This window comes from Scyliorhinus torazame, chromosome 11, assembly GCF_047496885.1.
Source record: "Scyliorhinus torazame isolate Kashiwa2021f chromosome 11, sScyTor2.1, whole genome shotgun sequence".
Lineage (NCBI taxonomy): Eukaryota > Metazoa > Chordata > Chondrichthyes > Carcharhiniformes > Scyliorhinidae > Scyliorhinus > Scyliorhinus torazame.
Window position 1 is genome coordinate 20,934,226 of NC_092717.1, and position 22,548 is coordinate 20,956,773.

At 41.2% G+C, this 22,548-nt stretch overlaps 1 protein-coding gene across 12 annotated transcripts in view; it reads right to left on the reverse strand.

Annotated features, from left to right (window-relative positions):
• LOC140385160 (protein MTSS 1-like) overlaps positions 1-22,548 on the reverse strand; it is a 206,332-nt gene that overhangs the window by 42,314 nt on the left and 141,470 nt on the right. For all 12 annotated transcript variants that reach the window (XM_072467025.1, XM_072467018.1, XM_072467017.1 and 9 more), the window contains exons 4-6: positions 13,764-13,848; positions 13,127-13,218; positions 11,481-11,555 (exon numbers count right to left, since the gene is read on the reverse strand). In XM_072467025.1, coding sequence (XP_072323126.1) covers positions 11,481-11,555; positions 13,127-13,218; positions 13,764-13,848 — 252 coding nt within the window. The remainder of the gene's footprint in view (positions 1-11,480; positions 11,556-13,126; positions 13,219-13,763; positions 13,849-22,548) is intronic.

A 22,548-nucleotide genomic window follows, 5' to 3' on the forward strand; every position in this document is an offset into this window, starting at 1 on the left:
AGACCCAAATCACAATTTGCATTAAATTTATCTTATTCTATTATTTAAATTTATTTTAAACATAAAGCAGAAAATTAGAAGAGTTGTGGAAATTATTTCAATACAGGTTGACTTGAAAGAAAAGTAAAGATTCACTGTAGCCATTTATACACATCACTTTTGATCAGCTGGTTCAGTATAAACGCACAAACAAATTAGTGTTAACAAATAAAGGTTCTAATACTATTTTGCAAATGAAAGGGCATTTCATATGACCATATATTCATTGAGTTAATATTTTCAGAACCACACATTTTCCAAATTTATCAAAAGCTTACTGTAAGTTTAAATTTCTATCAGTACAATATTAAAAGTTGCAGTTGTTAGGTATCCCCCAAAGATCAGAAAATATAGAACTGTAAAAAATTAAATGTAAAGGCTGATGCCCATTATAATTTATTCCAACTATAATTTACAATCTTTAATGATAAACTGAGATTTGTTTATTTAAAGTTGTATAGCATGGATCTCAGCTGGAGTAGTCCAGGCACCACACTTTAGGACGGCTATGTGGAGAAGTATAGCGGAGACTTCATGGAAAGGTACCAGGCATGAGGAACTTCAGTTACATGGAGAAACTAGGGAAGTTAGGGTTGCTCGCCCATATTTAATAGAGATATACAAAATTATGAAGAGTTTGGATAAGCTTATGAAGGGCATGGACAGGGTGGATAGGGAGCAGCTTAGTTGAAGGGTCAGTCACGAGGGGACACAAATTCAAGGTGAGGGGCAGGAGGTTTGAGGAGGATTTGAGGAAAACGTTTTCACCTAGAGGGTGGTGACGGTTTGGAATGCGCTGCCCATGAGGGTGATAGAGGGTGGTTGCCCCACATCCTTTAAAAAGAACTTGAATGAAAACTTGGCACATCATAAAATTCAAGGCATTCAAGGCTATGTGCCAAGAGCTGGCAAATGGGATTTCTTGTGTCGGTGCAGACTTGATGGGCTGAAGGGCCTCTTCTGCACTGTATTATTCTGTGATTCTGTGAAGATAATCAGGGAGAAACTGTTTCCACTGACAGAAGGGTTAGTAACCAGGGGACACAGATTTAGGATAGCTGTCAAAAAGCCAAGGAGCGAGGAAGGGCAAAAGAAATGTAAGCAGAATTCAAATTTGGAATTTGCTGCAAGAAAGGATGGCAGAGACAGGATTGATGTTAGCTTACCAAAAGCTATCGGATACATACTTCTGAAAATAAAATTTTGTAGGGTCATGGTGAAAGAATAGCTAAGTGAGACTAATTGGACAGCTATTTCAAAAAGCTAGAACAGGCATGTTGTACTGAATGATTCCAACTTTGATGATTTAAAATGTTTCCTGCCAGTTAATTAATTCCAAGACTCAAATAGTTAAACTCAAACCCATTTGTAAAGCCACTTCTATGCTTCTAAACTGGTCTCTTGATGGCCAGCAACAAAGAGGAGCAGCGGACACAGATTTAATTGGAATCCAAACAAGCAATCAGGTTGCTTTTAAAACACTAAAGAGTAGTATCTTATTTTGGAGTAAGAGGAATAATTTAATTTCATAAGCAAAGATTGCAACCAAGTTAAACTGCCTTCTGTGCATTTATCACAGGATTAAATTTATTTGTGACTTTCATCAGTTATTAAGGTAAACTGAGGAAACTATTTCTCGTAAAGTATTGTTGGTAGGCGGTGGTATCTTAGGAATGAGATGACATGGATCCATAGGCTCAAATCCTCACAACCTGTACTTTTGATCAGAAGGAGCTTCCATAGAGGCAGAATAGGCATTACAAAAGCAACCTCCTACAGAATATTAACGAACATGGGGAAAATCAGAATGACTGGTGTGATGAATGTATGAAATTTTAATCTTCATGTCTGTTGCAGCAATATTTTGTTAAAGTAACTTGGTGTAAAGATATCCAGTTAATATGTCTTCTAAAATTATGATTAACAGGTTAACAGCTAGGCAGGCTGTGATGTCACTCATGGGAGGGGGTGGGTCTGTTTTCGTTTAGTTTACAACTCTAGCCTGTGTCTGTTTTTAGTTCCATCTTAGAGTTCTGCTGGGTTGGAGGAAAGGAGTTGTGTTTCTCAGACTGATTTCTGAAAGCTTCTCTCCAAGGACTTTGTGAATAAATCTGCAAGCCACCAAGTTATATTTATATATTATTAATAAGTGGTATTTGACCTGTATGTGGATTTTGTTTAATTGGAATTTTAGAACAAGATGGGAAAGTAAGCTCAAAGACCTTTTAACTATTAGTTGAAAAACTGTTATTTCATTGGATGTTAATGGGGTTAATCCTGTGTTAATAATAAAGCTTGTTTTAATACAAAAAAATTCCTATTTGTCAGTGGAATCTCTCCTGGGGTCGAAGTATCTTTTCCTCAAAGTTTACAAATTTGCAGTCTGGTCTGGTACCGTAACACTGGGAAATTTGGGTACAGGAAAGGGAATAGAATGAATTTCCAGTTTTGCAATGGGACAATGAACGCATTGAAACAACCAGAACAAATTTCTGCCTGTAGCCCTCAGAGAATGTTGTTCGTCTCTTTGCTATCAGAATCTGATCAACAGAGCTGACGCAAAACTGCCATTTCCAGGCTGGATTGAAAACTTTTCAGCAGCCTAAGATATTGGGTCACTTTCAGGAAGAGAGTCTTCAAATTATTTTTTTGCATCGCTATCCCCCAGGCATTGTGTCAAATTTCAAGCCACTAACAATTAGGGGCATTTTGCTAAATGCATCACATATTTAAATTAAAATATATTATATTGTTAGTAACCAATAAAGGGAACCACTTCCTAAATCCAGAATATAGCACGTTACATAATGCTGTAACTAAAATAAAGATCTAAAATGGTTTTACACTTATTTTAGAAGGGGAAACCAGCCAACTACAGGCCTGCCAGTTTAGCACTAGTTTTGATAAAGCCATTGATCATCAGGGACAGAATAATAGCATTTAAACACGCATGAGCTGGTCAAACATCACCATATGTGTGAAGGGGAGGACATGTCTGAAATGACTGGCAAGGAGCACAGGGATGTGTCTACGGCTATTATCCAGATAGATTTCCTGAAGGTTTTTAATAAGGTTTGCATGAGATTATCAGCACAGGGATGTGTCTATGGCTATTATCCAGATAGATTTCCTGAAGGTTTTTAATAAGGTTTGCATGAGATTATCAGACAAAATGAGAGCATATGGAATTAGGAGATAACATATTTGGAAAATGAGGGGGAGGTAGGGCACAGTGGTGATAAATAGAAGTAACCTGACTAGTGAAATGTGATATACAGGCACAGGATTTGATGGGAAAATAACGGTAAGTTTACTGCACACATAGTCATTTGTGCGTTTATTTAAAACCAATTTGTAGCAAGAATGAGATACGCGAGGAGTTGCAAATAGCCACAAATAGCTGGATCATGAGCAATGCTTTGCCAATTGCCTTGCAAAAATGAGCTCCTGCTGTTATCTCACCAGGGGTTTTAGGAAATTGCTGGATTTGTACCTTAAGTATGAATTAGATTTGCTGCAGAAAGTCAGGACTGGTATCAGATAACGCAAGGACACGTCTCATGATGAGATTTCTATTCCTGCAATGCCATCTAACTTTGGTGACTCAGTAAAGGAACTGCTGAAACTGGGGTCTCATCCCTGCAGGTGGCAAATTGTTCCATGCATTTTTTTTGTTATATTAAAAATGCTGATCTTGACAGTGATGCCCACATCCCATGAAAATACTTTGTAGGATGTCAAGTTGAGGCTGTTTTAAAACAGATCCCTGGCAAACACCATTCAACTGCCAATAAGACTTCAGTTTGAAATAAGCATTGTACAATAACCATACAGCCAGATGAAAATATTTTGGCTTTGGACACAGAATATGACCCTCCTACTATGACAGAAAGTTTTTCTTACAGATTAACCAGTTCCCTAAGAAACAAAGCTGAATAGTACAAGCATGAATAGGAATACGAACAGGTCGATTTTGGGCTATGCAATTTGAGGAAATTTATTTGAATTACATAAGCATTGATCCTTCGATTTTTGTGGATGGGAAAGTGATAGAATACCTGTTGCACTAGTTCACTCCTATTAAGTGGAGGGGCAAAAGAGATTCCTTAGCCATCACAAATAATTGTACATCCTGAAACAACGTACAAGGAACTTCTGTTCTTCAGTTGTTGATCAAATAGTATCTATCCAAAGCAAAGTGCCCTAAATGAACAGCAGAAAATGTTTCAATACCAGCACCACTGCCAGAAACGTCAGTGCTTGACATGTCACCTGGACTATTTGAAGATTAATCTCCTATGCTCCTAAACCAACAGGGAAGCATCCATCACTATTGGGAATTGAAGAAAGTGGATGAAGGGGACCCTTTGAAACATGCTCTCTGGAGCCCAAGACGAGAATTCCAGCGAAGGGAGAGTTGCAGTAGACAGTAGTGAAGAATTCATTAGATTTCTCAACTGAATGTGCAAAAAAGGGAAGGCGTTAGATTACACCATCTTAAAAGTGAATTTGGGCGCAGGATGGAGCATATTAAGGTGTACAAGAAAGTCCTTAAACGTGGCTGCAAATTCAAAGATTGTGACCATGTCATCTATGTATCAGAAATATGCAGGGGGTAGAGGAGTGAGCACTCATTCCATCAAAAATTTCACATTGAAATCAACAAAAGTGCTGAATCTAGAGGAGATTCCATGGCTACCATCCACTTGGACAAATACGGTGCAATTAAAGCTGAACGAGTTGCTAAGTTCATAAGTTCAATGGATATGGGTTCAGAAAATGGCAGCATGTCTATATTGCCTCCAGGTGATAATTAAAAATCCACTAAAGAGTTCTCTACTACTGCCATAGACAAGCATAGTCAGTAATCTTGTAAATAGGGCCCAAGCCTAAAAGCTTAACACAGAAATAAATTCACATCAAAGCTATCCTGCGGGACAATGGCTATCCTGGTCAGATCATTATTCAATATGTGTCATGCAAACTCGCAAAATTAAAAACAAATCTTTCATGGGATGTGGGCGTCACTAGCTAGGCCAGCATTTATTGCCTCTCCCTAATTTCCCTTGAGGGGGCACTGCTGTGGATCTGGGGTCACATAAAGACCAGACCAGTTAATGATAGTAGACTTCCTTCCCTAAAGGATACCAGTGAACCATGTGGGCTTTTACGACAATCGACAATGGTTGCATTGTCACCATTACTCTTTTTTTCAATTCTAAATTTTTATTGAATTCAAATTTCACCATCTGCCGTGGTGGAATTCGAACCTGGGTCCCCAGAACATTATCCTAAGTTTCTGGATAACTAATCCAGTGACAATAACACCATGCCACTGCCTTCCCTAAATAGGCCAAGGACCACCACCTGTAAACCTGAAAAAAATGTCCAGTCAACCTCAAATTACTCTGGAAAAGTAAAGTATCGCAATAATATGAACAACCGGTTTTGGAAGCCATTTCACGTTGCTACTCTACAGTTGTTATGCGAGTGGTAGTTGTCATTAACAGGATGGTCCTGTCAGTTTAAAAAGACAACTCATATAACTGAGCAATGTCCTGCATAAATTTTGTTGCCCTAAGTAGACCATACTTCTCAGTGACTGGACCATGAAGACACAGGAGCAGAATTAACCCATTCGGCCCATTGAGTCTGTGCCACCATTCAATCATGGCTGATATCCAAGGAAGGATGTGCTGGCCTTGGAAAGGGTCCAGAGGAGGTTCAGAAGAATGATGCCTGGAATGAAGAGCTTGTTGTACGAGGAGCAGTTGAGGACTTTGGGTCTGTATACGTTGGAGTTTAGGATGAGGGGGATCTGATTGAAACTTAGATAACCTGAGAGGCCGAGAGGACGAGGAGAGGATGTTTCCACTAGTGGGAAAAACTAGAACCCGAGGACACAGGCTCAGACTGAAGGGACGTTCCTTTAAAGCTGTGTTGAGGAGGAATTTCTTCAGCCAGAGAAAATGGTGACACACAGAGCTACCACCTTGGTGGACCCTGAAGCAATGGAACATCCGGGAGTGCAGGGGTCCAGCCACACGAGTGTGACTGGCACGGATAGCTATTTTGGATGATCCCTGGACAAAGGGAAACCCCTTTGGAACGCAGGGGTGCATCCAAATGGTATGGTTGATCCCACAAGGGGGGGGGGGGGGGGGTCTGCCAGGAGACACAACTGAGGGAGAAGCACCGACTGCGGCAGCGAAGAACTGGTTGGGTCAGACATCCCAATCATGTTACGGGACGAGGGCTAGGGGGTTATCCATATTACTGAACAAGAGGACAGCATTCACAGCGACAGAGGCAGTTATGGACAGGGGGGGGGGGGGGGGGTTATAATTGTTATTGGTGCTCATGGGAGGAGCGAAGGAAACCTCATGAACGCATACCCTCCCAACTGGGACGGCATGGAATTCAGAGAGAAAATCATGCCAGAAATCCCTGACCGACTCATTCGGTTTTGGGGGGGGAAGAGAGAGAGAGCGAGAGAAAGGGGACCCAGGGACGGACAGATACAGCCTCAAATCAAGAAAACTAATGAATATAGCAAAGGAGCTGAACATCTTCAATGAGCAGATAGGGGTAGTGGCCCCTCTAGGGATAGTGGTTCGCACACCCAGGGAGAAGAAATGTTCCTTCTTCTCCCAGGTCCACAGGGTCTACTCGAGGATCGACTTCGACAACTGATACTTCCAAGGGGTAGGGGGAGCGGAATCGTCTGCAATCGTAATCTACAACCACGCTCCACAGCAAGTGGATGTGATTTGGAGACGGGCCGGGCTCGGCGCCCCCCCCCCATGGAGGCTGGGCCCAGCCCTCCTTTGCCGTTAAGGTTTTTTGCGATCGGGTATCATTGGCCGTAGGCGGGTATGTAACCAACAACCAGAATGGGGATGTTTCACCCTCCACATTCTGGGAGACGCTGAAAGGGGGGGGGGGGGGGTTATCTTATTCAAGGCGTGTAAAGACAAGGAGGAGAGGGAAGCCATGCAACAGCTGGTCCACTCCATAGTGGAGGTGGACGGGCGGCATTCCATGGCACCAACTCTGGAACTGGTGGCGGAGAGCAAAAAGTTGCAAATGGACTTCGACCGGCTCTCCACTGGGAAAGCAGTCAACCAGCTTTGCCAGACACGGGGGGGCCTTTTATGAGCATGGAGACAAAGCCAGCCGCCTGCTGGTTCACCAGTTGAGAAAGTAGGCAGCTACAAGGGAAATAGTTTAGGTCAAAGACAGTAGCGGCAGGCTAGTCGTTGCACCAGAAAAGAACAAAGCTTTTGCAACCTTCTATCAAGGGCTATACAACTCCGTTCCCCCGGAGGGAGATTCAGATGTGAAGCAGTTCCTCGACGGACTGGATATGCCAGTCATGGTGGAACATAAGAGAGAGGGCCTGGAAGCACCACTCGAACTGCGGGAGGTCATGGAGACTACCAACTCCATGCAGGCAGGGAAGGCGCTGGGACCAGATGGATTCCCAGCGGACTTCGACAAAGAATTTGCACTTGCACTGGCCCCCCACTTGCGGGAGATGTTCGCAGACTCGCTAGTAAGGGGCACCCTGCCACCAACACTGGGCTGGTTTAGCACACTGGGCTAAATAGCTGGCTTTTAAAGCAGACCAAGGCAGGCCAGCAGCACGGTTCAATTCCCATACCAGCCTCCCCGAACAGGTGCCGGAATGTGGCGATTAGGGGCTTTCCACAGTAACTTCATTTGAAGCCTGCTTGTGACAATAAGCGATTTTCATTTCATTTTCACTGGTCCAAGCCTCAATATTGCTGATACCCAAAAAGGACAAAGACCCGATGGAGTGCTGATCCTACAGGCCCATCTCACTGCTTAACATGGACTCAAAGATCCTGGCAAAGGCCCTGGCGAGGTAGTTGGAGCGTGCCAGAGGTAGTCGCGAAGGATCAGACAGACTTTGCCAAGGGCAGGCAGCCAGCATTGAACATCAGTCGCCTGTTGAACGTGATAATGAACCCATCCGGAAAGAAAACACCAGAAGTGTTTCCTGGACGCAAACAAGGCCTTCAACTGAGTCGAATGGAAGTACCTCATCGAGGTACTGGCAAGATTCGGGTTTGGGCCAATTTTCACCTCCTGGGTGAAACTGCTGTACAGTGCTCCCATGGCGAGGCTATCGACAAACACCACCAGCTCTAACTACTTCCGGCTGCAGAGGCAGGAATGCCCGCTGTCCCCACCATGGTTTGCTCTGGCAATCGAGCCACTGGTGATCACCCTCAGAGTGGCGAAGGGTGGAGAGGTATCGAAAGGGGAGACAGAGAGCAGAGTCTCACTCTATGCAGATGCCCTGCTCTCTACATCTCAAACCTCTGGACCAGCATGGAATAATGAAACTCCTTCCCCTAGGTCACTCCACTCATTAGTAGAAAGACTGTGCGCGGGTGACCGAGGGGAGGGAAACTGTGGGGACATGTATGGGCGACTGCTGGAGAAGGTACGCTCCCCCCTGGGCGAGACATGGAACAAATGGGAGGAGGCACTCGGCATAGAGATAGGGGGAGGGATCTGGATCGAAGCACTGCACAGGGCGAGCTTCACCTCCACGTGCGCAGGGCTGAGCCTAACGCAACTAAAGGTGGTGCACAGCGTACCTAACCAGAATTCTAATGAGCAGGTTCTTCCCAGAGATGCAGGACAAATGCCAATGGTACCAGGGAGGCTCGACCAACCATATCCACATGTTCTGGGTTTGCCCTAGGTTTGTCGGGTATTGGACGTCCTTCAAGGCCACGTCCAGGGTAGCGGGAGCGAGGATGGAGCCAAGCCCCAAAATGCCGGTCTTCAGGAATCAGATCAGCCCGGTTTCTTCATGGGGAGGGGGGTCCGATACCCTAGCCTTTGCCTCCTGGATCGCCCGCTGGAGAATCCTGCTGGGCTGGTGATCGGTAGCACCACCTAAGACTGCAGACTGGCTGTCCAACCTGGTGGAATTTCGCAGGTTGGAAAAAATAAAATTCTCCATCGTGGATAGGAAGGCAGCTTTCATAGGATGTGGAAGCCTTTCATCAACTTATTTTACATTCTACGAGCAGGTCTTGAAACATGTGTGCCAGTTAGGTCACGGCCACAGTTGTTGAAGATGCTCACTTGTAAATATATGTGTTGGTTTTTGCGAGTTTTTGGATATAAAATATGAAAACTCAAAAAAGAACTTCCAAAAAGAAAATTATGTTCAGTTTTCCTCAAACGCGCTAGAGATCAGAAAGTTATGTTGGAACATTAATTCTGGAGTCTGGGTGAGGTCAGGAATCAGAACTGAACAGCATCCAAGTGCACGCATGCAGCAACCACACACACCTTTTTTAAAGATGAAGAAATATGCTGGAGCTTACTGGTGATAAATCATTTTTTCAACTAAAATCATGGACGGCCAAAATGTATAGGTCAGCTTTGCTTTATAAAAAGTATTTCTCAATACTCCCATATTGATTTAAGATTCTGAATAAAACATGTAAATCATAAATTAATGCCTTTTATACAAGATTCATATCCTTGTGAAGATTTGTTGCTAAAATGCTTAACTTTTTTTAACATGAAAAATTATACATTTGAAAAATTAACTAGCCAAGATATGGGACAGCTGTGGCACACAAACAGACATTAGTAATTGATACAAGCACAATTGCTCATCCTTCAATAAATAACATATAATATTGAGCAAAGCAAAGCCAAAGTTGGCTTTAGGAAAAACAATACATTGTGTGCAATAAAACAGGTTGCAAGCTATGGAACATAAAATGTTCATTAAAAAGTCTGGAGAATTAAGACAAAAGGATTCAAGGATGTTTTGACTGTACATGAGCAAAAATTCTATATGCAATTATTTTAAAATTAGAATACTAGGGGTAATCTGTGGCATGATCTATGCTGCAATGGCCTAATTTCTTAATCTGTGCCATAAATTACACTGTGATCATAAATGTGCAGTGGCCCAAAATATAACAAAAATCAGTTTTAATTGAACGATTTCAAATAATAGGCACTCTTTGTTCACAATTAATTCTTTCTTGAAATAATGCAAACACTGATAATGAATTAATTTCCGGTGATAAACTTATAGCAATTAACTGTTTCATTACTTTCAGTCACATGAAACAAACTGTTACATTGGATATGACCCAAAAACAAAATTCACCTTTAAAAAATGTTCTAAAATTGTCTTCTGCCAGATCTGAAATAGGTTAGTATAATCTATATTTAAAAAGGATATTGCATTCATAAGCTGATTTAAACACAATGGCTGATGCTCAGCCCATCAGGGCTCATTGATGACACAGGAGCAATACACCATTTGGATGGGCCCAAATCTCAAAATGGTTGACACCAGTTTTCCCAGAGAATTCATTCAGACCTGTACCAATCCTTACAAACGTAATCAGTCATTGATGGATTCTTTCCAATATGTGGGTGCTGAAATGTTCTTCCTTCATTGTGGACCAGATTTCCAATAATAATAATGCAAGATGGGAGACATTATACAAGTACTGATTTGCATGAATCTGTTGCAATGAACTTCTTAAGACGCCCAAACATTAAATCATGTGCGGATGAGGGCAGATTAGCACAAGAAAAAGAAAATGGTCTTCCAGGTATGGTAGCATGAACACAGGAATTATTCAAATTAACTATTGAGTACACTGATATGACTACAGGTTCGTGCAGAAGAATGAACTTGGAGAAATGTATGTTTTTTCTCATGTGTAAATAACTTTTGAAAAATAATGGGAGATCAAAATTTGCTGCTTTGGTCTGGTCCCTTGGTAAGATAGCCTTGTAAGTTACTTGGGTTTCCTGGGTTTCAAGAAACCGTAACATTGATGAGCATCAATCCTACACTCATGCTGACGGCACTGATTTATCTTTCTAGAAGGGAAGTGCAGAGTGTAAATTAATGCAGAAATTGCTCAGTACTCGTATTCTGTCCCTCTCGCGGTGCATGTCAATTCATTTCAGAAATAAATAGAATACTGATTTTGCACAAGGCACAAGCTAAAGTTTGTTTAGAAGAACTGATAGATGTTTATTCTTTTTTTAAAATGGTACAATGTGTAAACCAAATTCAAGTACAACAGTGTTATTATGTCACAGAAATTAGTATGTAATGTTGTCTGAAACCAATTAAGAACATGCCTGGACACTCTTGTATTACTCAAGTCAACAGTTTCTTTTGTCACAAGCAGCTGTATTGAGTCAATATAGTCTTCCTGTCTACCTCTGCCTGGGTTAATATGAATTGGGCTACAATATCCATAATTTGGTATCAATACACTGTACAGTTGTGCGCAAAAAAGTTGGTTCAAAACCATGATAGTTAATGAGATAAATCCACCAATAAAATGTTTACATTGCACTATAGAGAAATAAGAAACAGTAGTGCAAATATGCATTTTGAGATGACGTACCTTTCTTTGCCTTCTTCTGTAGTTTCAATGTATCAGATGATTTCTTCTTGATTTCTTGTCGAGCTTTCTTATATTCTTTAAGTAAAGAAAACTTCTGTCAAGGCATATAATATTTTACATTGCATTCCCTACTATAGCAATTTCTCTATTGTGTTCATCTCGTACTGTAGTGCACATTGCTATTTAGTAAAATCAACAGATATTTGGCATGAATACCACATCTGCTGATTTTCCTAATAGCGCATAAAATTGATGCAATAGGTTTCAAGCGAAGTAGCATGACTTCAACTTTAAAGCACCAACAACAGCTTACATTTGTATATCGACCTTTTAGCATAATAAAATATCCGAAGTGCTTCACAAGAGCATTATAAAACAACACATAACACCAAGCCACATGAGGAGATATTAGGCCCGATGCCCAAAAGCCTGTTTAAAGAGGTGGGTTTTAAGCAAAGTCTTAGAGGTGGCAAGTGACATTCAGAGATGGAGAGGCGTAGTGAGATCCAGATCTGTTGAATTTGCATATAAATAGGGAAGCTTTGTGCATGCGCGCCTTCCTGCCTACCTGCAATTGTAACTTTGGAAATAACATGATACTGTAACATATGTGATAGCACCATAGTAAACTGGTCCATGGACCCCCACCGGAGTCTGTAAAGGGACTCCAGGGGGTCCACAAACACCGGTTCAAAAGTGCAAAGTTTAAAAGGAGAAATCAAATAGGTCTACCAACATCCAGTGCTCAAGAGACATCTTGCTTGGCCCATTTGAATTATTCAACCTCTGTTGCTGGGCAGAAAAGTCCATGGCCAACAGTGAAGATTGAAAGTGAGACGGAAGATGGCCAGATTTGGGACAACAGCATTGAGGAGAGGATGCGCGTAACCTATAGGCAGTGGTGTAGCCTCAGGAAGTGGGGGGGGGGGGGGGGGGAGAAAAGAGAAAAGAGGGTTCAGAGAGAGGAGTGTGTGTGAGAGAGGGGATGAGGTGAGTTTGTGTGTATGTGTGAGGGAGTGAAAGATACGTGTGTCCGATATGAGAATCAGCTTTCCAGCATCATTCCTCCAATAAAAAATGACAACGGGTAAGATTTAAGTATTTTTTTCCAATAAGAAAAATGTTTATTACCATATTATCCACTCCTAAAGTGGGTAATTCTGCCAAGGGTTAATGTTAAGGGCCATGGGAGGGTGGCTTAGCCAGTGGTTAATGTGAGGGGGCTATGCAGCTGGCGAATGCATTTGTGACTGTAAGCCTTTTCCTAACATATGTATGTGTATATATATATATATATAGTTAGAAAAGACTGGTTTACATTTGATTTCTGTGTTCGCACAAAAAACTTTGCAGCAAAAAAAAAAAAAAAAAGAGGGCATCAACATTGAGAATGCTTGGGGTTCCCCAGTGCTCCTAGGAGGTCCGTAGGGGTACCGTATCGCAAAGTCTGGCAACCCCTGGCATGTGTCATTTAGGTTAATCTGAAATAAGGGGAGTCAATTATATGTTTAACTTATTTTCAAAACAAAACCTTTACAGTAAATGAGACTAGATTCGGTTTTAAATAAATATACTTTTGTATTTCTTTGACCGAAGACATTTACAGCACATTGTAAAACCATATTTGAGTTATTGGTTAAATGCACCTTTTGCATGATCCTTGTCCAGCTGGTTGGCCACTTTCTTCCATTCTTCCATTTGATCCTGAAGTGGATTTATCAGGCAATCGATCAGAGCTCTAAGTTACGAAGTAATGTTAGAAGAGACAATTGTTATTTTTAATCCGAAAGAATACACAAAAAAATCCTGTATATTATAAATGCAGTTATATAGAAGCCATTGAATGGAAAGGCAACCAATATGCTAATTACCATTATAAAATTATTTTTAAAATTATAACATGCAACATTAAATATAATGCACTCAACTCGATTAGTAAAGATGTCATTTAAATATTTTAGTGCTTTGCTAGTATAACAGTTCTCCAGACAAAGCTGTTCATAAATGACCCAAAGTAACCCAATCAGTGCCCAAACAGAAATTTAAAAATGTAAATCGATGTCACTTAGCAGATTGGAAGCAAAAAACGGAAAATGAATTGGGTCAGCCCAATGAGAGAAAATACATTTTCCTGAAAACTAGGCCTCTATATAAGCACCTGTTGAATTTGGCCAGATCAGTTTCAAGATTATCAGTCTAAGCAGATTCTGAATCAATTAAAATATATAATCTATTTCTATACTGTGCATTCATTATTCAACTTTAAAAAGCGGAATAACTTACGCTGAGAACTGACGAAGTTTAGACTCTATACCTCTGTGTCTCATACACATTCTGGTTAATGCTGAACCAATTTCTCTTGTTGCACCTAACAAGGGAAGGAAAGAGAATCATTAAAATCCTTTATAGCTATCCAGTCACTTGGTTTTTGTACCAATATTTCTAAATTTATGTTTCAAAATCGGTCCTCGGAACAGTTTTTCAAAACAGAACTAAAGGCTGTACAACTCCAACTTTTCTCAAATGCACTCCTGTTTCACACGGACCAAAACAAAATTTACTTGTTTGAACTGCAAGTCAACTTGAATTAACTTTTTTTAGTGCAAAGCTAAATACTACTTTTCAAGCAAAAGCACACTGAATTAACAAACTATACTCTAAAATTAAAAAGTACAAGGAGCATAAACACGCAGAAGAAAACAACCATGATGGATGCCTCCTTGCACGTAATTATAAAGCACTTTATTTATTTGCAGTGATATGTAAACTGAAGTCAGTTTCTAAAGGTCAAAATATATAGCAGTTATGTTGGTTTGTAACATTTTGGGCCTCTGTACTTCGCATTTTATCTCGTCAGTGTTTAAGTTTGTAGTCGGAACACCACTTCTCAGCACAATAGGCTCCGAACATGCTAGCTTTTGCCAGAAACGGTCTCCAATACAAAGCAGGATTGTATGGGAATGAAGAAAAGGCCATCTGAAGAGGTGGCTTGCACCATTACATCATTAGAAACCAATACTGGCCTTTCTTTCTGGCTGCCATCAGGCACACAAATGAAGAGAATCCAGGAATCAAGTCTAGCATAGATCTACTTCTTCTTGAAGTAGTTCTTCCACACAAGTTCTTCCACATAAAAATGCACTAAGGACAATTTACTAATAGACATAAGAACATTATTAATGCTGCATTTACACTGCAGCTACCATACTTAAACTGCATGGTTAAATCCATGTGCACCATTCAACACAAAGCAGGTAAAGTTTAACTACGAGTTTTCAGTGTCAATAATCTGACAGCTATTGAGGCTAGGTCAACTGAAAATTTTGCAACGGAGAATGATCGACTTTGTTAAGTAAGGGTATTAAAAGATATGGAACCAAGGAATGGAGTTAAGGCACATATCAGCTATGATCTACTCAGGAAGGTAAAAGGGCTAAAGGTCGACAAGTCTCCTGGCCCTGATGGAATGCATCCCAGAGTGCTAAAAGAGATGGCTAGGGAAATTGCAAATGCACTAGTGATAATTTACCAAAATTCACTAGACTCTGGGGTGGTCCCGGCGGATTGGAAATTAGCAAACGTGACACCACTGTTTAAAAAAGGAGGTAGGCAGAAAGTGGGTAATTATAGGCCAGTGAGCTTAACTTCGGTAGTAGGGAAGATGCTGGAATCTATCATCAAGGAAGAAATAGCGAGGCATCTGGATGGAAATTGTCCCATTGGACAGACGCAGCATGGGTTCATAAAGGGCAGGTCGTGCCTAACTAATTTAGTGGAATTTTTTGAGGACATTAACAGTGCGGTAGATAACGGGGAGCCAATGGATGTGGTATATCTGGATTTCCAGAAAGCCTTTGACAAGGTGCCACACAAAAGGTTGTTGCGTAAGATAAAGATGCATGGCATTAAGGGGAAAGTAGGAGCATGGATAGAGGATTGGTTAATTAATAGAAAGCAAAGAGTGGGGATTAATGGGTGTTTCTCTGGTTGGCAATCAGTAGCTAGTGGTGTCCCTCAGGGATCAGTGTTGGGCCCACAACTGTTCACAATTTACGTATATGATTTGGAGTTGGGGACCAAGGGCAATGTGTCCAAGTTTGCAGACGACACCAAGATAAGTGGTAAAGCAAAAAGTGCAGAGGATACTGGAAGTCTGCAGAGGGATTTGGACAGGCTAAGTGAATGGGCTAGGGTCTGGCAGATGGAATACAATGTTGACAAATGTGAGGTTATCCATTTTGGTAAGAATAACGGCAAAAGGGATTATTATTTAAATGATAAAAAATTAAAACATGCTGCTGTGCAGAGAGATCTGGGTGTGCTAGTGCATGAGTCGCAGAAAGTTGGTTTTCAGGTGCAACAGGTGATTAAGAAGGCAAATGGAATTTTGTCCTTCATTGCTAGAGGGATGGAGTTTAAGACTAGGGAGGTTCTGCTGCAATTGTATAAGGTGTTAGTGAGGCCACACCTGGAGTATTGTGTTCAGTTTTGGTCTCCTTACTTGAGAAAGGACGTACTGGCACTGGAGGGTGTGCAGAGGAGATTCACTAGGTTAATCCCAGAGCTGAAGGGGTTGGGTTACGAGGAGAGGTTGAGTAGACTGGGACTGTACTCGTTGGAATTTAGAAGGATGAGGGGGGATCTTATAGAAACATATAAGATTATGAAGGGAATAGATAGGATAGATGCGGGCAGGTTGTTTCCACTGGCGGGTGAAAGCAGAACTAGGGGGCATAGCCTCAAAATAAGGGGAAGTAGATTTAGGACTGAGTTTAGGAGGAACTTCTTCACCCAAAGGGTTGTGAATCTATGGAATTCCTTGCCCTGTGAAGCAGTAGAGGCTCCTTCATTAAATGTTTTTAAGATAAAGATAGATAGTTTTTTGAAGAATAAAGGGATTAAGGGTTATGGTGTTCGGGCCAGAAAGTGGAGCTGAGTCCACAAAAGATCAGCCATGATCTCATTGAATGGCTGAGCAGGCTCGAGGGGCCAGATGGCCTACTCCTGCTCCTAGTTCTTATGTTCTTATGATCCCAACCACCTTTTCAACCCAGTTTGATACTATCAATTCAAACATAATGTCAAATTCAATCACTGTGAGCCTTGTTACTCCAAAGAATTTTACACGGTGCTCAACTCTGGTTACTAGATCTGGTATATACACATACAAGTATCTTACTGTTTGGGGAACACAAATGAATGCTACTTCACTTGATCATTGCCAATTAGTAAGCAAGGCTCTGCAAAGCACTCAGGTTCACAATAATTTTGTTGATCAAATTCTAGTTCTTCTCACCAGGGCACTCAATGTCATCTTGAATGCACTACGATTTCAACTCTTCCTCGAGTTGGGTGTTCATTTGCAAAGGGTAGGACAAGCAAGTTTAATCTCATCTTTGCCCATTTCCAGAATTATTCATGGGCTAACAATCAGGATTAGGAACCTCAGCCAACTGGTTTCTGTTGAGGTTCTGAGGAAAAATTGAGCACAGCATTTGCCGCTCTGGCCTAGATTGCAGAGCAGGATTGAATGAGCGAGTACCACACCACACAATGCATTTACCCAGTGTACCATCAGAGAAGTATTTGATGCACATGAAAGGGAAATATCTGCACTTCTTTACTGATGAGGCAAATTCCAAGAGAACATACAATTTAGACAGCCAGTGCATCCAGCAGATGGTGCTACATCCACTAGCACTACCGATCCGTCTAACTTTACCACTTCAGTTAATAGACTGTCCATTTTCTTTACAAATTATAAATCTCTTTGCATGGTACTGCATTCAATGGTTTCAAAGCATAATTCATTGCTAACATCAACTCACTCCACAAAACACTAATAAAGCATGGTTGTGAAACTTCAGCTTGAATTTTACCAGAGAAATCTATATATTGAGGAAGACTACATTTGTATTTTACCGTGCTTTCTCGCGATGGAAAGACTAGTTCACAAAAGCAAAGCTAAAAGTGAAAATGAACAGCATGCAAAGTGTTGACAATATAATTTCATCAAAAATCATAACAGACACAGAATTAGGACAAGATTAAGTAGTTGTGACAGCCTTCGTTCTTTCTTTGTTTTAAATATTTTTTGTTATAAATGTAGAGTACCCAATTCATTTTTTTCCATTTTAGGGGCAATTTAGCATGGCCAATCCATCTACCCTGCACATCTTTGGGTTGTGGGGGCAAAACCCACGGAAACACGGGGAGACTGTGTAAACGCCAGAGCTGGGATCGAACCTGGGACCTCAGCGCCGTGAGGCAGCAATGCTAACCACTGCGCCACCATACTGCCACGACAGCATTCTTCCTTAACAAATCCAGATGGGCTATTTATTCAGAAGACTGCTTTCACAACACCATTCTTCAATATCTCACCAAACTTTTGTACTCAACATTGGATATTTATTCCCATATTTGCATTTACTGGCACAATATAGTTTACTGATGAGAGGTTTGCCAACTGAAACAACCAAAGAAATTTGAAGAGCTATCAAAAAACTGAAGACACTACAGCAGTGATTTAAGGCCCAACACTTTAAATGACAGAGAACGATTTAATGCGAGGTGACAAAATATTTTATTTCCTGTAACATTTTTGGTCATTTTTTAAAAAAATTCACTTTTGGGATCTAAGCAAGGCATTTATTATGCCTTGGTTATCCCTGAAAGATAATAAGTAATATGGAGGGTTAAAAAAAAAAAAGATTTCCCTTTCTACTTCTCAATCTTAATCTCCAACAGTGGAATAGATAAGAAAGAAAATATGTAAATTGTGTTCTAAAGAAAATAACTAATTCTGAAAAACATCTACTACACACATTCAGCAGAGATTTCTTTGTTGATTAAATGCTCTTGAACCTGCTTAAATTATGAGTGAATAATTTTTAATAGAGAAACATAAGAGGTTACATTCTCACTCAACAATGTGCAAACTACATGATCGTCAAGAGTCTATATTGCCCAAGACTTTGCGCTGGAATCATTTTGATGGAAGCCAAAAGCAGACAAGAGCTGCAATATATGAAAATGTTGAGTTTAAAGCCCTTTGCCATACTTCAGGGAAAATGGTTGCAAGCAGGATTGTGTTTTGCACATGGAGGAGATGGAACCATATTCAAAGACTTCACAGAAACCGATTTCAATCTCCACAACTTACATAGAACATACAGTGCAGAAGGAGGCCATTCCGCCCATCGAGTCTGCACCGACCCACATTAATCCCTCACTTCCACCTTATCCCCGCAACCCAATAACCCCTCCCAACCCTTATGGACACTACGGGTAATTTATCATGGCCAATCCACCTAACCTGCACGTCTTTGGACTGTGGGAGGAAACCGGAGCACCCGGAGGAAACCCACGCGGACACGGGGAGAACGTGCAAACTCCGCACAGACAGTGCCCCAGCGGGGAATTGAACCTGGGACCCTGGCGCTGTGAAGCCACAGTGCTAATCACTTGTGCTACCGTGCTGCCCAACTAGATTATATTAATACAGCACAGTTCTGAAAATGGTCAACAGGATTTAAATATTTGAGGCGATATTGGAAAAGTGAAGCACCAAGTCACCATCACCAATTGCCCAGCTGAGAACAGTCTGGGAAAGTAAAATAGTAATCATTTAACTATCAACACAACTGTCTGCAGAATGGCAAAATACTGCAGGTACCCTAAATCTGAAACATAAACACAAAATGCTGAAATTACTCAACACATCAGACAGCAGCTGTGGACAACAAAATTTGTGAAATATTCAGGTTGGTGACCTTGAAAAATGTTAACGATGTAACAAATTCAAAGTAAATCGGCAGAGGAGGAAAGATTGCCCAGAATTTTCCCAGCAGCAGGCTTGGAGGCAAATGGGGCGGGAAATACGCAGATTGGAACAGCTTCCCAACGCAGCCACACTGATAGTCCTAACAATTGTGAGCTCGCTTTAATTAAACATTTTAGCTGGCTTCCGGGAGTGCCTCCATTGAGGTATCCTAGTGCTCACAATTCTGCCTCACTTCAATTGGGGCAACTGCCAGAAGGCCAGAACACTAAGCCCTCTCACTGAGCTGTATGGCTTGGGAGATTGCCACTGTCCTTTATTGGTTGGTGGTCATAGAAGTAGCCAATTAGGAGCCTGCCTCACGTAAAGTTGCATGGCAGGTACCTTGATGACAAGTGTGGTCTTTGGGCCCGATGTAGAGTTCCTGAAGCCCGTGGGAAAATTCAACCCATTAACTGATTCTTTCTCCACAGATGCTACCCAACTTCAATATTTTCTGCTTGTTCTCTTTATAATCTTGAGAATGTCTTTGCACACTGTAAGGATCATCATGTAAATCCTTGTCTGGTCCCATTTTCCTTTGTAGTTTTGGTTCTTTTTGGTTTTTATAATTTTTGTACCTGGACAATTACTGGAGCCTACGCCTTGAAGATGGATTTCTCCTTTATTTAAAAGCAAAAAGGAAACCCCGGGCAGGATGCGCTGTTTGGTCTGGTCTCAGGAATCCCCCGGTAAGATCTGTTGTTTGGTCTGGTCTCAGTGATGACACATTTTGATGGACTTGGCTGGCAGCCAACAAACCACTTCAAATTCCCAGGTCTTAATTAACACTAAATGCTAATTGGTGTTGGTGGTTTCAGAATGTTCTGCAAAGGCAGGTTTATTCTTAGGAGTTTTAGTTTTGTTTGAAATCAAGCAGCTCGAAGGCATTAGGAACATAGGAATTAGGAGCAGAAATAGGGGATTCAGCCATTCGAGCCTGCTCTGCCATGCAATCAGATCATGGCTGATATCTTCCTGGTCTCAAATCCACCTCCCCACCTGTTGCCCGTATCCCTTTAATCCATTTTTAAAAATCAAATCTAATGACTTTACAATGTTTTGGAAACTATCCTGCTGCAAGCAAAGAAAGGTCATTGATGCAACTGCCATTTCATCAGATTTTGTTAGCATTTCCGGTGTTGCTGGCTGGAATGCCAAATTTTTTGTTATTCTTCGCAACAGGCCCTGCCATGGACAAGGCCAGAGAACCCACCCACTATTTTTCACACATTTGAGAAACCAAGCGAACACAAAACCTATGTCCTACTTGACAGCGAATAGAAAAGGACAACTTTCATCACCTCAATTTGAACTGAATTTTTTTTGGCCTTTGTTGTTCATTCATGGATGTGGACGTCGCTGGTAGGGCCAACATTTATTGCCCATCCTTGAGGGCAACCACATTACTGTGGATCTGGAGTCACATGCACGCCAGACCAGGTAAGGAGGCAGATTTCCTTCCCTAAAAAGCCATTAGTGAACCAGAGGGTTTTTCTGACAATCGACAATGGTTTCATGGTTGCAGTTTTTATTGAATTCAAATTCCACCAATTACCCTAGCAGGATTCAAAAACAGGTTCCCAGAGCATTACCCTGGGTCTCTGATTACTGGTCCAGTGACAATACCACTATACCACTCTCTCCCCTAGTAGCAGCACACTTCCTATGCTTCAACTGATGCCTGTGTCCATATGTGGCCTATATTTTTTCATGTTTGGAACTATTTGGCTGGACTACGCAGAACAATACTTTTCACTGTACAATACAATCTTTATTAGCTTCACAAGTAGGCTTACATTAACACTGCAATGAAGTCACTATGAAAATCTCCTAGTCGCTACACTACAGCGCCTGTTCGGGTACACGGAGGGAGAAATCAAAATGTCAAATTCACCTAACAAGCACATATTTCTGGACTTGTGGGAGGAAACCGGAGCACCCGGAGGAAACCCACGCAGACATAGGGAGAACGTGTCGACTCAGCACAGTGACCCAAGTCGGGAATCGAACCCGGGTCTCTGGAGCTGTGAAGCAACAGTGCTAAGCACTGTGCTACTGTGCCATGCATTGTGCTATCGTACCTCAGGACATGTGACAATAAACCCAAATCCAATTTGACTCCTGCCTTTGAAATAAAAATGGCAGTATGCTTAACTCTCATCATAACATCCTCTGTATTGACTTTTCTCGTAATTCTCGTTATCAAAGAGTAGTGCTTTGGGCATTACATGCTATTTATGTCATCTCTGAGGTATTCTTATAAAGAGAGAGGGTCAACATTCCAGTCACCTGCTAATTTTATGAATGCTTAAACCATACAGCACAGGAGACTGCCATTTTCCCATCAAGTTTGTGTCAGCTCTTTGAAAGAGCTACCCAATTAGCCCTATTCCTCTGCTCTTTCCCCAATCTTCCAATATTCTCACCTTCAATTTTTTTCCCCAAGGCAGTTTTGCAAGTTACTACCGAATCTGCTTTTACTATCCTTCCAGGAAATGCAGTTCAAATTGTAACTCACTGAGTTAAAAAATCTCTTCTAATTTCATCCCTAGTTCTTTTCCAATTATCTTGAATTGATATTCTCTGATCACTGACGCCTGTCAAAACAGCGTCTTATTAACTATCAAACCCCTTCCTGATTTTGAATACCTCATCAAATCTGACAAGAGATTCCAGAGGGCAGACTATATCAATAGTGTAAAAGATCAAAGAGTTGCAGACGTGTGGTGGAACAAAACCTTGTAGGGGTCTGTGTAGGAGGATGGGAGTTTATCTACAGTGGAATTCGCAAGGCAATTAGGGATGAGCAACAAATGCTGGTTCAACCAACGATGCCCATATCCAATGAACAATTTTTAAAAAAATTAGGACACAGACAGCAACACTGTTTGTATTTGGCAGTCTTGGTGATAGATAACAATGGTGTACTTTATCAAGTTTAACTTCACTGAGTATCCACGGAGAAGGATAGAATCAGCACTTGGAGGAATTTTCCTCTCATTGACTTGGGTCCTGGCAAGTAGAATGGAGGCTGGCGATGAACAGGAAAATATCGGTGCCATTAATACAAATAGGAAGATAAATTTATACAAATGCAACATCTATGTAACAGAATTTTCTTAGATTAGTTGGGATGAGTAAAAGATCTCCGAAGGACATTTCAGAGGTTCCTATAAATATTCCCTACAAAACCATGGACTAATCTAATTCCCAGAAATTGGGAATTATTTCAGAAACACAGTG